The following is a 12,639-nucleotide window of genomic DNA, read 5'->3' as shown; positions in this document are numbered from 1 at the left end:
CAGCTGCCTGCCTGAAGCCTCCTGAGCAAAACCCCTCCGACACCCCAGCAATATCCGTGCCCCAGATGGCCCCGGGCCTATACACAGGTGGGGGGTCTTAGCACCCAATCCCACCTACCCCGAACAAGTTCTGTCCGGTTCCAAGAAACCAGCCACAGATCCCTGGTCAATTTACCCTCTGGACCTTACCCACAAATCACGCTGGGCCAATCCTTTAGAATCTATATCTAAAGGTTTATTAACACAAGAAAGAAAAGCCTGAGAGTAAGGTTATTAAAGTACAGTACGTTACATGCACCGAATCTCCCAGTCCTCGATGCAGGCTCTAGCAGAGATGTTGCAGCTGCTGGTTTAAAAGTCCTTATTGCACATCCTACGATCAGGATGGGTTCACAGGTCTTCCGGGCTCTTCAATCCCTGCAGTGCTGCCTCTGGGATGAAGTGCTGAGCTGAGAACCAAATGGCATCGACCACATGGCCTCTTTATACCCCCTTCCTGGCCTCTTCTGGTCTCAGCCGGTCACCTGGTCCTCAGCCTCTCTCTGCTGGCAGCTCTTAGGTGTCCGCCCTCCTGCTTTAGGTGTGTCCTTGGGCCATCAAGGGCCATTGTTCCACAGGGCCTGGCTACTCAGCCTGTCCATAGCAATGCTCAACCACATTCAGAAAAATATTCAGCTTCCACACAGATTACAGATCTACACACACAGACATTATACAGTCACATAAACAGTGTACACAGGATCAGAAAACAACAAGCTCCCATTCAATACCCCACATGGCTCCCCCCAGACCAATTTCTGGGGCCAACACCCCCACCTAGGGGTGCAGCAGCGATCTGGCTGCTTCCCTCCATTTCAGTAATGTGACACTAGCAGCCTGAGGGCAGATGGGAGGGGAAACCATTTGCCTGGGTCGTTGTGCTCGGGTATCGGCACTGAAGGGAGCTCGTGGAACACCCATCCCTGGATGTCCCGACGGCCACCCTGGAGAGACGCCTGCTGGGGTATAGAGGGAGGGGGCAGGAGTGGGGGCGGGGGTAGGTCTACAAGGCCCCATCTCAGGCAGGGGCAGGATCCATGGCTCTCCAGGTCCCCCCCAGCCCCAACTAGGATGAAAGGGAGGGAAAGGCCCTATGGGACGGGGGTGGGCTACCAGCTTTGCCCAATACTCTGGGGTGTGCGCATGTAGCAGGGTGACTCTCCTGGGGCGGAGGGGAGTTTATCAATTGGATCCGGGTGCTGCGTGTGCTCTGCTATGGGGCTGAATTCTCCCTGCCGCCCATTCCCCCTCCCGCTGGAGCGCCCCTGCAGGATCTAGGCTCCTCAGGACGGGGTCCTCCCCACCTTAGCACCTCCACTGCCGCAGCACCTCTGAGAAGACTGGGGCATCAGCTCTCACATGCTGACCCCTCCTACGTCCCTGGACTCAGCAGGCTGGGCTAACAGCAACTCCCCACTGCACCCCCATGTGCCTTTGGGCTCCGTGGCCTGGATTGGACAGGACGTTACGCTGCCATCCTCATAAACCCCCAAGTTCAGCCCCTCCCTATCCCCTTCTCACCCCACAATCATTCCCGGGGAAACCACATGATGAGCAAACCCCACCGGCGTTTGGGCCCTGCCGGGATCTTCTGCTTGGGGGCGAGAAGTGTCACTGCAGGGCGAATGGGGAAGCCAAACAACCCCCTTGAGGAAGAGCGAGCGAAAGAGAAAGAGAGGGATCTTTTGAGAGGGATGAGTTAGGGTTAGTTCTGAGGGCGGGCGGCGGAGGGAGGGCGGGGGGGGGGAGAGAGAAAGGACAGGTAAGAAGAGTCTTGCAAGGAGACCTTTGCCCACAAGGGGGCGCCCGGCATGGGGACACTCCGCCCACAAAGCCACAACCCAGAGGTCTGTGTGAGTGAGGGATGGTATTTCGGGAAGGGTGGTAGATTGTCACTGGCCAGTCCTGCTGGAAGGGCAGAACAAGTCGAGATCCACAGGGGTCTGTGGTGGGACCGGTTCTGTTCAAAATCGTCCTCAACGATTTCGATATCGGCATAGACAGGACGCTTCTTACGTTTGCCGATGCTCCCAAGCTGGGCAGGGTTGCGAGTGCTTTGGAGGACGGGTCCTAATTCAACATGATCTGGACAAACTGGAGAAACGGTCGGAGGGCACCAGAATGAAGTGTGAGAAGGAGAGATGCAAAGTGCTCCACTTAGGAAGGACCAATCCGAGTCACACACACAGAAGAGGAAGCGACTCTCTAGGAAGGAGACCTAGAGAAACAGATCTAGGGGTCAGAGAGGCTCATCAGCTAAGTAGGAGTCAACCGCGTGACGCTGTTGCAAGAAAAGGAAAATAGATTCTGGGCAGCGTTCACAGGAGTGTTTTGAGGAAGACACAAGGAGTCGTTCTTCCGCTCTACTCTGCACCAATTAGGCCTCAGCTGGGTCTAATTCTGGGCATCACATTTCAGGAAAAATGTGGAGGAATTGGAGAAGGTCCAGAGAAGAGCAAGAAGGATGATGAAAGGTCTAGAGAACATAAACTAGGAGGTTAGACTGAAAGAATTGGGCTTGTTTCGTTTGGAAAGGAGAAGACGGAGAGGGAACATGAGAGCCGTTGTCAAGTATCTAAAAGGGTGTCACAGGGAAGAGGGAGGAAAATTGTTCTCCTTGGCCTCTGAGGACAGGACAAGAAGCAAGGGGCTTAAACTGCAGCAAGGGAGGTTTAGGTTGGACATTAGGAAAAACTTCCTGCCTGTCAGGGTGATGAAACACTGGAATAAATTGCCCAGGGGGGTTGTGGAATCTCTATCAGCTTGGAAAAGAGGAGACTAAGGGGGGATAGGATGGAGGTCTATAAAATTGTGAGTGGTGTGGAGAAAGTGACTAAGGAGAAGTGATTTACTCGTTCTCAGAATATACACAGTAGGGGCCACCCAATGAAATGAATGGGAAACAGTTTTAAAACAAAGAAAAGGAAGTTCTTCTTCACACGGCACACAGTCAAGCTGTGGAACTCCTCGCCGGAGGAGGTTGGGAAGGCTTGGACTATAACAGGGTTTAAAAGAGAACTAGATAAATTCAGAGAGGTTAGGTCCGTCAATGGCTATTAGCCAGGACGGGTAAGGAATGGGGTCCCTGGCCTCTGTGTGTCCGAGGGTGGAGATGGATGGCAGGAGAGAGATGGCTTGATCATTCCCTGTCCGGTTCCCTCCCTCTGGAGCGCTGGGCGTTGGCCGCTGTCTCAGACAGGACACTGGGCTAGTGGGACCAGCACTTAGCGTTCTGCTAAGTGGCTTCCTCTGGGCTGAGGCCTGAGTTCTCCCCTCAGCCACCAGCCTCGTCTCCACCCATTAGACCGACCAGCCCTTCCCCTCTGAGCAGCCCAGTAGGGCTTTGTGCTCACGAAATCCAGCCACACATCGTCTGCTGCACACACTCCCACCCCCGCACCACAGCTGTGACAAGGTGCCTTCTGCAATGGCTCCTCTCACCAGCATTGGTTCTGAAGTCAACCCGTGCCTCAGTTTCCCCACTGCATCACTCCTTGGTGGGAAGAAAGCTGAGTGGACTCTCAGAGCAAAGGTTTCCCCCTCTCCCGACCCCTCCCTGCCCCATGTATGTCCCACCGGACGTGAATCTATCTAGCTCTTTTATAAACCCTGTTAAAGTGCTGGTCTTCACAACATCCTCTGGCAAGGAGTTCCACCGGTTAACTGTGCGCTGTGTATCAGACACAGATGATAATATCTCTGAGCCAGTAATAGGCCCCCGACCACTGTCGCTGTCTCTCTGATCCTCCAGCGTCACGGCCAAGGGGCTGTTCTCCGCTCCGGGAAGCAGCTTGGCGATTGGTGGGAACCACCAACCTCAGCCTAGTGCCACAGCAGAAGGAGTTGCCACTTGTGGTTCAAAGGGGAATCTCCCTGTTTGTGGCAGCAATGCGGGACCCGTGACACACACCATGGGGAGGAGAAAGTAACCACAGTGAAGGAACCCAAACTCAAGAGGCCAGCGGGGTGTCATGAAAAGCTGGAGAGGGGCCATTTACAGGGATACACGCAGCCTGGAATATACATAGGGAAGGAAAGGCCTCAGGGTGAATGCGAATGAAATTTCTTTCTTTCTTTCTTTCTTTCTTTCTTTCTTTCTTTCTTTCTTTCTTTCTTTCTTTCTTTCTTTCTTTCAACACGCCCCGTCAGGAGATGAGCCTTCACATCTGTTTCTCGTATTCGTCGTCTCAGCGGGGTAGGAGCGTGGGGCTGGAGGCTCGCTCGCCGTGGCGGGGCCAGACTGTCTGGGCTGATCGGTGACTAACCGAAATGGGACCGAGCAATACTCCCCTTGGCCCCGAGCCGAGCCCTGTGTGGGCTTGCGACCTGTAGAGGGAAGCACGTGAGGACGGCCGCAAAAACAGCCACATTGGGGAAGGGGACCCAGCAGGGGGCGCTGGGCCACAGGGAATGGGAGGGTCAGCAGGGGAAGCTGGGCTGCAGGGAGTCGGGAGGGAACCCAGCAGGGGGTGCTGGGCTGCAGGGAGTGGGGCGGAGACACAGCAGGGGGCTCTGGGCTGCAGGGAGTGGGACAGGGACCCAGCAGGGGGCGCTGGGCTGCAGGGAGTGAGGCGGAGACACAGCAGGGGGCTCTGGGCTGCAGAGAGAGGGGTGGAGATCCAGCAGGGGGCACTTGGCTGCATGGATTGGGGTGGAGACCCAGCAGGGGGCTCTGGGCTGCAGGGAGTGGGACGGGGACCCAGCAGGGGGCTCTGGGCTGCAGGGAGTGGGGTGGAGACACAGCAGGGGGCTCTGGGCTGCAGAGAGTGGGACGGGGACCCAGCAGGGGGCTCTGGGCTGCAGGGAGTGGGACAGGGACCCAGCAGGGGGCTCTGGGCTGCAGGGAGTGGGACGGGGACCCAGCAGGGGGCTCTGGGCTGCAGGGAGTGGGACGGGGACCCAGCAGGGGGCTCTGGGCTGCAGGGAGTGGGACAGGGACCCAGCAGGGGGCTCTGGGCTGCAGGGAGTGGGACGGGGACCCAGCAGGGGGCTCTGGGCTGCAGGGAGTGGGGTGGAGACACAGCAGGGGGCTCTGGGCTGCAGAGAGTGGGACGGGGACCCAGCAGGGGGCTCTGGGCTGCAGGGAGTGGGGTGGAGACACAGCAGGGGGCTCTGGGCTGCAGGGAGTGGGACGGGGACCCAGCAGGGGGTGCTGGGCTGCAGGGAGTGGGACGGGGACCCAGCAGGGGGCTCTGGGCTGCAGGGAGTGGGACGGGGACCCAGCAGGGGGTGCTGGGCTGCAGGGAGTGGGACGGGGACCCAGCAGGGGGCTCTGGGCTGCAGGGAGTGGGACGGGGACCCAGCAGGGGGTGCTGGGCTGCAGGGAGTGAGGCGGAGACACAGCAGGGGGCTGTGGGCTGCAGGGAGTGGGACAGGGACCCAGCAGGGGGCGCTGGGCTGCAGGGAGTGAGGCGGAGACACAGCAGGGGGCTCTGGGCTGCAGAGAGAGGGGTGGAGATCCAGCAGGGGGCACTTGGCTGCATGGATTGGGGTGGAGACCCAGCAGGGGACGCTGGGCTGCAGGGAGTGGGACGGGCACCCAGCAGGGGGTGCTGGACTGTGGTTGCCACTCCCCACCCACAAAAGAGTTGCCTTTCAGTCTGGCAGATGCCTCGGCAGTATGACTGGGTGGCAATTACCTGGCTGCGCCTCCCCAGAGACAGCTGCATTTCAGCAGGTGGGACAGAGGGATTTTAGGGGAAGCTACGGAGCTGGTAGGCATCTCAGAGTTACTTCCAGCACTAGCCTTTTTCCCAGGGGAGACTTGGGCAGAGAAATATCAGGGCTCCTCCAACGTTCTGGGGAAACTGAGGAAGGGAGGAGAGGGAAATGTGCCTCTACTCCAGAATGAGGCAATTACCTTCCCTCATCATGTAGAGGTGGAAGAGGAGGAAGAGGAGGCCGTTCGTGGCGAAGAAGAGTCCACACAAAGCCAGCTGCCCGACCCAGAAATTGCTGCGCTCTGTAAAAAGACAAAATCGATACAAAATAGCAGCCTGGTATCTCTGCTGCCCCCTGCTGGAGGGGAGTAGCCCTGCTCTGTGTGTATGTGTGTGTGTGTGTTCGGTCACCTGTCATGGTCACATTGACAGCCAAGCTCTTGAAGGACAGAAGCCACCTCCCGTTCATGTTCTCTTCGTACGCGCAGGCGAATTCCCCGGTGCTGTCGGGACCAGCCTGTGGGATGCGGAAATTCCGAGATCTGGCCCTCATCTCTGCTGCGTTGCCCTCCAGCCCCATGTCCTCAAGGGAGAAATTGCCTCCGTCCTTGTAGAAGTGAAACCGCCGTTCTCTAGGATTGGCCGGGGCCGTGCAGGTGATAATCAGCGGGAGCCCGTCTCTCACCACTCCAGATGGAGGATCCACAGTCAGCACCGGCCAGGGAGGGTAATCTGAGCATGAGTCAGGAGGGGGAGGAGATGGGGAGAAAGCAGAGAGGTGCCCCAAACTCAACACGGATAAAGTTTCAGCTTATACCTCAGGCCTTCCTACATGAGGACTTTTGTGTAGCTGCAAGTGAGACTCTAAGCTTGCTACTAGGCAAGTGTTGCTAGACATTAATTTCCACATTGGGCAACCTGTTTCTAGGAGTGGAGACACCCAGTTCTTCTCGGGGACGGGATGGGACCAGGGTCCAGATTCTGCTTCACCATGTTGTTGTCAGACTAGTTGGGATATGGGGTACCAAGTTTTGAGCAACTGAGTAGCATGTTGTTGGCCTTTGGGTAGGCACATTGAGTGCCCTGTTTTTGGCTATGGTGTAGGCACATTGAGTACCATGTTGTTGGCCTTTGGGTAGGCACATTGAGTGCCCTGTTTTTGGCTATGGTGTAGGCACATTGAGTACCATGTTGTTGGCCTTTGGGTAGGCACATTGAGTGCCGTGTTTTTGGCTATGGTGTAGGCACATTGAGTACCTAATTTGCCATTAGGTAAGGCTACCATGTCGTAGGGTAAAGTGGAGGGATAGCTCAGTGTCTTGAGCATTGGCTTGCTAAACCCAGGGCTCTGAGCTCAATCCTTGAGGCCATTTAGGGATCTCGGGCAAATCTGTCGGGGATAGTACTTAGTCCTGCTGTGAGAGTTGGGCGACTGGACTCAATGACCTCTCAAGGTCCCTTCCTGCTCTGTGAGATTGCATATCTCCATATATTATACTAAGGATCATGTTGTTGGCCATTGTCTAAGCATGAGTACTGTGTTGTTGACCATGCTGTAGGCATGATGAATGCCATGCAGTTGTGTAAGCATATTGTTGGCCATAGTGTGGGCATACTGAGTGTCATGTTGTTGGCCAACTAGTAGGCACATTGAGTGCCATGATGTTGGCCATTGTGTGGGCATGTTGAATGTCATATTGTTCGCCAACAAATAGGCAAGTTGAGTGCCATGATGTTGGCCAATGAGTAGGCACATTCAGTGTCATGTTGTTGGTCATTGGGTAGGCACATGGAGTGTTATAAGCAGACAAATTGAGCGACATGTTGGCGGCCGGCGGCCACTAGGTAGACACGTTGAACGTTGAATGTCATATTATTGGCCATTGTGTAGGCATGGTGGGTCACAAGAGCTGGCTGTTGGGTGACCTCGCTGGTGGGTGTGTTCATAATGGAGTAGCCATGATCCTGGCAGTTGGTCTACTGTATTGGGTGGCTGTATTGACCGAGAAATCAGCCGTGTGGGGCAGCCATCATTAGGATCTAAATGGCATTTGGGGGACTGTGTTGCTGGCTCCTTCCTTCTCATATTTTTGTCCGCCTATGTGTTTACGTGCCTTGCAAGGGTTCACCGAGCTCACCTCTCACTCTGATAGGGATCTTATTGCTCCAGTTGGACTTGATCACAGAATCAGCTTCAATCACCCAGTATCTGCAATAGTACAACCCCCCATCCTGAGATCCCATGAGGCTCGTGTTGTAGATCTCGATTCTCGTGGAAGACGTGGTGACTGAAATAGACTTCCCAATATCGTTGTTGAATTGGAAGCCTTGGATTCCAGCCACCGAAGGGGGAGCGGTGCATGTCATCTCCACAGTGTCTCCGGGGAGGTACTCCGGCTTCTGGGGCTGCAGAGACAAGGATGGGGCCACAGGGACACCTGGGGAAGGAAAACGTCCATGGGCACCAGCTGGGAAGGAAGGCAGAAGTGGCAGCCAGGAGAGGAGCCCCTGACTGCCCCAGATTTGGCTACCGACAGGCCCAATTGGAGACTTAAGACCCACCCCCCTGGAGCAGAGGGGTACAGAATGGTGGGGCAAGGTCCATAGAAGGTGGGAATGGAGATGGGGAAGGAGCCAGATGTTCTGCGTCAATATGCTCCTAAACACAAGGCCTCGGGGGAAGATGCCCCCCAAAGCACACCCTATCCCTCACCTCCCACTAGGGGGCAGCAATGCGCCCATGCAGCCTCCAGACTCCCTGGGCAAAGAATCCACCAATTTGATTCAACCATGGGATCGGAGGGTGTGACAGACCGGGCCGGGACTGGGCACAGCTGAGGGCGTCCGCTCAGGGCGAATTGCTCAATCTTGGGGCTCCTTACAGCCCCCAGACTGGAAACCTTCCCAAATAGGCCACAAACCAGTCACACAGAGCGCTTCAGCTGCCAGCATGGCCAGCCAGAAGCCTCACAAGCAAAACCCTTTGACACCCCAGCTCTCTCAGGGCCCCAAACAGCCCCAGGTCTAACACTCAAGTGAGGGGTTTTAGAACCCAATCTCACCTACTCCGAACAAGTTCTGTCCAGTCCTAAGAAACCAGCCACAGATCCAGATCAATTTACACTCTGGACCTTACCCGCAAACCACACTGAGCCAATCCTTTAGCATCTACAATCTAAAAGTTTATTAATAAAAGAAAGAAAATCACGACAGTGAGGTTGTTAAAGCATCCTACATTACATGCATTGAATCTCCCAGTTCTCGATGCAGGCTCTAGCAGAGATGCTATGATTGCTGGCTTAACAGCCCTTGGTGCACATCCTATGTCAGGATGGGTCCACAGGTCTTTCCGGCTCATTGATCCCTGCAAACTGCTTCTGGGATGAAGAGATGAGCTGAGGACCAAGATGGAGTCAGCCACATGGCATATTTATACATCCTTCCTGGTCTTTTCTAAGCTGGTGACAGTCACATGGTCAGTGGTCGGGCACCTAGATTCCTTCTCAGGTGGGTCTCTGGTACTTAAGAGACCGATTGTCCCTGGAAACTTGCTAAGTAGCATGCCCATAGGGTGAACCTTCCCTGCCTATTGCTCAACCACAGACAGAGAAGCGTCCAGTATTAACACAGAGTACATATTCCTACCTCCACACACAGACATTATAAAGGTATATGAAGAGCAGATACAGAATCAGTAGAAAGTAAGTGCTTGTTTGACACCTCATATGGCCCCCTTTGCACCAATTTACTCCCCCCCTTGGGTACAGCAGTGATCTGGCTGCTCCCCTCAAAATCCAGTAACGTGACAGAGGGTGACTCTGAGCTGGTGCTGGAATGGCCACTGGGCTGGATGAAGAGAGGTTGATCTTCGGATGGGGGAGACAGATGGGTTTCCCCCCACAGATCCACCCTCAAGATCCCAAGCCCCAGAGCATAACCCTGAGAAATCCTCCTCCAGAGACAACCCCACCCCAAAATGAGTTACTCTAGCTGGCTCAGGAGTCCACATTACCTGCAAGGAGCACCAGCCGGGGCAGAAGCTGAAAAGTGGCTGAAAGAGAGAAGAGAGGATGAGTGATGGTTCTGGGGCGGGAGGAAGGGGAGGACAAGCATGCTGGGAGTTTGGGATGTTAGGAAAAAGGTGGGGAGGGAGGGAAGAGGAAGAGTGGACCATGGGATAGCGCAGCTCAGATGTGAAAGAAAGAAAGAAAGAAAGAAAGAAAGAAAGAAAGAAAGAAAGAAAGAAAGAAAGAAAGAAAGAAAGAAAGAAAGAAAGAAAGAAAGAAAAGGAAAAATGCAGAGAGAGGACCCAGAAGGACAGACAGCCAGGGAGACAGACAGCCAGAAAACAAGCCAGGAAGAAAAGAAAGAGAAAGCAAAACAGTAGAATGATCTGGAAAGAAAAAAAAGGAAAAAGGAAAAGGAGAAAAACAAGTTCAACAAGGACAAGTGCAGAGTCCTGCCCTTGGGCCGGAAGAATCCCAAACATTGTTACAGGCTGGGGACCGACGGGCTAAGCAGCCGTTCTGCAGAAAAGGCCCTGGGGGCTACAGTGGACGAGAAGCTGGATATGAGCCAACAGGGCGCTCTTGTAGACAAGAATCCTAGTGACATATCGGGGGGCATTAGGAGGAGCGTTGCCAGCAGATCTAGGGAAGTGATTATTCCCCTTTATTCGACTCTAGTGAGGCCACATGTGGAATATTGTGTCCAGTTCTGGGCCCCCCACTACAGAAAGGATGTAGGCACATTGGAGAGGGGCCAGCGGACGGCAACCAAAATGATTCGGGGGCTGGAGCACATGCCCTATGAGCAGAGGCTGAGGGAGTTGGGTTTGTTCCATCTGCAGAAGAGAAGGGCGAGGGGGGATTTGAGAGCAGCCTTCAACTTCCTGCAGGGGGTTCCCACGAGGCTGGCGAGAGGCTGTTCTCAGTGGGGGCGGATGCCAGAACAAGGAGCGATGGGCTCAAATCGCAGTGCGGGAGGTTAGGGTGGAGATTGGGAAAAACAATTTCCCTAGGCGGGTGGGGAAGCGCTGGGCTGGGTTCCCGAGGGAGGGGGTGGAATCTCCATCCCTCAAGGTGTTAAAGTCCTGGCTTGACCAAGCCCTGGCTGGGATGGTTGAGTTGGGTTGGTCCTGCTTTGGGCAGGGGGCTGCACTCGGTGCCTCCCAAGGTCTTAGCCCATGCTGGGGTTCTGGGATCCTCAGAAAACCAAGGGCGCAGCATGGAGAAGCAGAAGCACTAACTAGTAGGAGACGCCCTTGAAAGGAAGTGCAAAGCAAGGCAGAGACTGAAACCAGAGAGACGCTAAGCAGAGAAAAGCCGGGGGGAGGAGGAGAAAGCCAGCAAGCCAGCAGGAAAGATACGAGACCGCTCAAGAGAGAGCAGCGGAAGAACCAGACCGCGATAACAGAGGCAAGCAAGCAAGAAACACACTAGAAAGAGAGAGCCAATGGCGGGGGGAGTGAGAAAGGCTGAAGGAAGGAGGGGAGCCGGCCCGCCAGGAGGGCCGGAGGAGAGGTAGAAGCGAGCAAGGAAGGACACAGGTGGAGGGGGGCTCTTACCCAGCAGAAGTAGAGTCCGCGCCATGCCGAGCCGGTCACTCTGAACTGGGAGCTGGGTGGTGTGAACATGCCTCTCAGCCTCCACACCAGGCGCGAGGCGTTGCGTCATCCCATCTGGGCACTTGTGAAATCTAACCACACACTGGCCACCCGCTCAGGATGTTTCTCTGCCCCCCTCTCTTCCGGCGCCTTGCAAATGCAGCTCAGCTCAGCAGGACGTCATCCACTGCAAAGGCCTCCTCCGCTGCGTGGGGAAACTGAGTCACAGCCCCGGCCAAGCTGGCAGCCTGAGGGCAGATGGGAGGGGAAAACATCTGCGGGGTGGTTATGCTCGGGTATCGGCACTGAAGCGAGGTCGTGGAAGGCCTGTGCCTGGAGGTCCCTAAGGCCCATCTTAGAGAGACACCTGCTGAGGTGTTGGAGGGAGGGAGGGTGCAGGAGTGGGGGGCAGGGGTAGGTCTACAAGGCCCCATCTCAGGCAGGGGCTGGATTTCATGGCTCTTGAGGTCATTCCAGCCCCCACTAGTTCTGTGTAGGGTGAAAGGGAGGTAAAAGGACTATGGGACGGGGGTGGGGAACCTTGGTTCGGGGCTTGCCTTGATGGGGACTGTGAGATGCAGGACTCAGCTCCCCCGCCCCGCAGAGGCATGAGGGACCCTGCTGGCTCCCAGTAGCTGCAGGCCCCTGCTAGGGGGCAGGAAACAGGTCTGTGTGCAGCAGGAAAATGTGTTGCTCTTTGGGGAGGAGGTGTGGGCAGGCTCTGGGCAGTAGGAGGGTGTGGGAGTGGGGTGGAGGTGTGGGCGGGGTGTGCGCAGGAGGAGTGTGTGGGAGCAGGGTGGAGGTGTGGGTGGGGTGTGCGCAGGAGGAGGGTTTGGGAGCAGGGTGGAGGTTTGGGTGGGGTGTGAGCAGGAGGAGGGTGTGGGAGCGGGGTGGAGGTGTGGGCAGGCTCTGGGCAGGAGGAGAGTGTGGGAGTGAGGTGGCTGCGTTGGGCGGGGTGTGTGCAGGAGGAGAGTGTGGGAGCGGGGTGGAGGTGTGGGCGGGGTGTGTGCAGGAGGAGAGTGTGGGAGCGGGGTGGAGGTGTGGGCGGGGTGTGCGCAGGAGGAGGGTGTGGGAGCGGGGTGGAGGTGTGGGCGGGGTGTGTGCAGGAGGAGGTTGTGGGAGCGGGGTGGAGGTGTGGGTGGGGTGTGCGCAGGAGGAGAGTGTGGGAGCAGGGTGGAGGTGTGGGCGGGGTGTGTGCAGGAGGAGGGCATGGGAGCGGGGTGGAGGTGTGGGTGGGGTGTGCGCAGGAGGAGGGCATGGGAGCGGGGTGGAGGTGTGGGTGGGGTGTGCGCAGGAGGAGGGCATGGGAGCGGGGTGGAGGTGTGGGTGGGGTGT

At 56.3% G+C, this 12,639-nt stretch overlaps 1 protein-coding gene across 3 annotated transcripts; it reads right to left on the bottom strand.

Annotated features, from left to right (window-relative positions):
- Positions 1–231: 231 nt before the first annotated feature.
- On the bottom strand, positions 232–11,421 carry LOC102452743 (uncharacterized). Of its 3 annotated transcripts, XM_075911791.1 has the most exons (7): positions 11,266–11,329; positions 9,712–9,750; positions 8,940–9,094; positions 7,838–8,137; positions 6,111–6,431; positions 5,900–6,001; positions 232–4,365 (listed from the first exon to the last, which is right to left on the bottom strand). In XM_075911791.1, exons 3-7 carry the CDS (start codon positions 9,055–9,057, stop codon positions 4,172–4,174), a joined length of 1,035 nt encoding a protein of 344 aa, XP_075767906.1. In that variant the 5' UTR covers positions 9,058–9,094; positions 9,712–9,750; positions 11,266–11,329; the 3' UTR covers positions 232–4,171. The 3 variants fall into 3 exon arrangements, with proteins under 3 accessions (XP_075767906.1, XP_075767905.1, XP_075767907.1); XM_075911790.1 differs by lacking the exon at positions 8,940–9,094 and having other exon boundaries at positions 11,266–11,421; XM_075911792.1 differs by lacking the exons at positions 8,940–9,094; positions 9,712–9,750 and having other exon boundaries at positions 11,266–11,409.
- Between the last annotated feature and the right edge of the window lie 1,218 nt (positions 11,422–12,639).

Source organism: Pelodiscus sinensis, chromosome 30 (assembly GCF_049634645.1).
Source record: "Pelodiscus sinensis isolate JC-2024 chromosome 30, ASM4963464v1, whole genome shotgun sequence".
NCBI classification, from domain to species: domain Eukaryota; kingdom Metazoa; phylum Chordata; order Testudines; family Trionychidae; genus Pelodiscus; species Pelodiscus sinensis.
The sequence above is the reverse complement of the archived record's forward strand: the minus strand, read 5'-3'. Positions and strand labels throughout refer to the sequence as shown.